The following is a 3206-nucleotide window of genomic DNA, read 5'->3' on the forward strand; positions in this document are numbered from 1 at the left end:
GAGAGAGAGAGAGAGAGAGAGAGAGAGAGAGAGAGAGAGAGAGAAAGAGAGAGAGAGAAAGGAAGAGGAAAGGAAAGCAAAGCAAAGGAAAGCAAAGAAAGGAAGAAAGAAAGAAGGAAAAGAAGAGAGAAAGACAGACAGACTGGAGGAGTGAGCAACCCTTTTAGGGCAACATAATCATAAAGTGCATTTTCAAAGATCAAATGCCTTTTGAGGTTAGCAGGTTAAGAGAAAACAGAGGCAGAGACTAGGCTCAGTGGTCAAGAATGACTGCCTCTTTACTGTAGAAGATGCCAGGACCTTTTCCATGCGGCTTCCCACGTGGTCCTGAGCAGCCAGAACAGCACCTGACATACTAAAGGCACACACACATTCACTCAATAAATGAGGAATGCAAATCATGTGAAGCTGTGACTGGACCCCAAACTGTCCTAATACAGTCCCAGATGAGTGGCACTTTAGCCAATAAAGCAACTTTTAGAATAACATGTTTTAGAGCAGGTATTAATTGATGTCTATAGATATTCATGAATACCTAAATCAGAGTGCTCTTCCTAAAAGAAAGGATCGCCTTTACACTTCAAACAAAGTGTGCCGACATGCTCATACCTGGTTCTGTTGATGCAAAGAAGCTGGACTTCTGGGTCCGAAGAAATATTTTTTATTAAGGTATTTGTTTTTAATGTATATAGATTTTTCCTCTCTTTGCTTTTGGTCTTTAAAAACGATTCTTCGGAACTGTTCGATATCTATCCAACACATAAGGTCAAGGCTGGAAACAAAGTAGATTGATTCCCTGTTAATGATAGCTCTCCACTCAGTTAAACACCAGCCAAGCTGCTGGCACTCAGGAGGCGACTGATGAGACCAAGGAACCAGAGACTACAGCCCAGCCTCATCCCTGACTCACAGCAGGGCTCTGCTGTTGCTACATTCTCAGTCCTGGATCCATCTGACTTCTGGCAAGGAACGCTGCGGACAGAAGTGGTCTCTCAATTACTGGAGGCGTCTTGGAGCTCCAATGCTAGACTCGTATCTTCAATTTTAAATATGGGGAAATGGCACATATATGTCATGTGATTTAACAAAAAAGCCAATTTAGAATAATCCTCATCTTGATGAGGAGAAAAGGTGAAGTTTGGCTCAGAGTTCAAACCAGTTTGTCTTAAGGTGAGAGAGAAAAATATGATCAATATTTCAGTTTAGAAAATATGCATTTCCAAAACTACAATGTTTGATTTATAGATTAGTAAATTAAATTGAGACACTTCCCAGAAATTATAACATGGACATCAGAAAAAAGGAAAGCTTTTTTCAAGATAGCTGGTACTAAAAATCCCAACAAACCCTGCCTAACTGCTTAAAATACCACCTGGGAGGTTATGGCGGCAACCAGCCTTGATGCAACTTCATCTAAACAAACCACAGATGTTTTTGTTCAGTCTTTACTGACATAGACATAGGTAAAGATCTACCAGCAAGCCATTATTATAGTGTTAACCAAAAAAGGATTTTTTTAACTGATAAATGTACTTAAGAATACACAGTTCCTCACCTTGAAGAATGAGACTCAAGAAACTGACGGAAATGTTCAAATTCCAGTTTGTTGTTAAGTAGGTCATTAAAAGTAAGGTGCTTGTATTCCTCGGGGACATTAAGCCAATACTCTGTTTGTTTAGAGACATCCGAGAGTGACAGTGTGGCCATTGCATAGCCAGTGGTGTCCTGGTGACAAAACACTTCCATAAATAATCTCAATGCAACGAATTGTTTACCGTTTTAAACAGAGAAACTGAAGGGAAAATTCCCCATTGGCCGAGGTTAGTTGGCAACTGGGAGAGCTGGATAAGGAAACTCCATGCTCACATTCTAAAGCACAAATTCTTTCCTGTTGCTTTTTACCCCATTCCTTTTTAATGAATATTTAGTAAATACTTATTAGAAATAAACAAAGTATTCTGTATGTATGTACGTGTGAGCACAAGTTCATATGGGTGGCCATGTGAAAAAAAAATTGCTTCAAATATTACTTTTATTTCTTAGTAAAGTGGAAATGCCTTTTATAATAGAAACAAAATTATAAAATTATACTGTCACCTAAAGATAATTACTATAACCATGTTTATATAGCCTCTTAGTCTCTCTATATACATAGTTTTTAATAACCTGTATATGTATGCATATATAAATATAAGCATCTTATATTTACATATTTATAAATTTAAAGTATAAACTATACTATATTTAAATATCTGAAGTATATAACTATAATAAATAATAAATACATTAAATTTAAATATCTAATATTTAAATATTTATAGGTATATTTATTTTATACTTACATAAATATTAAATAAATGTATTAAATATAACATATATAATACATATAAATATAACATGCTTGTATATTATATAATTGTATTTATATTATATGTGTGGATATATAAGTTTATTAAAATGAGGATATGATAATGTACCTATGGCTTTGTAATTATATTCTTTATCTTAATGACTTATAATGGACATAAAATATTCTTCTATACCTATTTAAAATTTTTTAGATTTATTTTATATGTGTTTTGCCTACAAGTGTGTATGTGCACTGTGTATGTGCCTGGTGCCTGCACAGGTCAGAGGAAGCACCAGGCCCCGAGGAACGGGAGTTACAGACCCTGGTGAGCTACCACAACTCCAGGAATTGAGCTCAGGTCCTCAGTGGCTCTCAGCATCGAATCACCAGCTAGCACCAACTGCACACAACTGTTCATGAAGCCAACTCGTCTTCCCATTTGTTTTTATAAACTGTGCAGCCATGAGATAAACTACTAATGTTTTAAAAAGAAATGTTCCTTTTAAAAGGAAGGATTATGCATAGTATTTAAATTTTGCTCCTGAAGCTTAAAATACATTATTATGTGCTATCTTTATGGCTACGTACGTACTTCCTAGGTTTTAATTAATGGTACATCAAATAGAGAACTTTTACATCAACAACAGAACTATTGAACTTTTATTTTAAGAACTATTGTTTTTGAAAAACCTTATTTATTGAAAAATAAAAACTTCAGTAAGACCCAAAAAGGAAACTAAAAATCAACTGAAAACTACCATTTGGATTATCTCTCCCATTTTTGTGAACTTCTTCCCAGATGTTGTCTCTTTTTTGAATATATATATATATATATATATATATATATATATATATA

At 34.7% G+C, this 3206-nt stretch overlaps 1 protein-coding gene across 4 annotated transcripts in view; it reads right to left on the reverse strand.

Annotated features, from left to right (window-relative positions):
* Positions 1 to 3206, reverse strand: part of Rgs22 (regulator of G protein signaling 22) — a 122420-nt gene that overhangs the window by 36165 nt on the left and 83049 nt on the right. For all 4 annotated transcript variants that reach the window (XM_021183706.2, XM_021183707.1, XM_021183708.1 and 1 more), the window contains exons 17-18: positions 1556 to 1725; positions 610 to 772 (exon numbers count right to left, since the gene is read on the reverse strand). In XM_021183706.2, the coding sequence (XP_021039365.1) occupies positions 610 to 772; positions 1556 to 1725 (333 nt within the window). The remainder of the gene's footprint in view (positions 1 to 609; positions 773 to 1555; positions 1726 to 3206) is intronic.

The sequence above is a fragment of the Mus caroli genome, chromosome 15, assembly GCF_900094665.2.
Source record: "Mus caroli chromosome 15, CAROLI_EIJ_v1.1, whole genome shotgun sequence".
Taxonomy (NCBI): domain Eukaryota; kingdom Metazoa; phylum Chordata; class Mammalia; order Rodentia; family Muridae; genus Mus; species Mus caroli.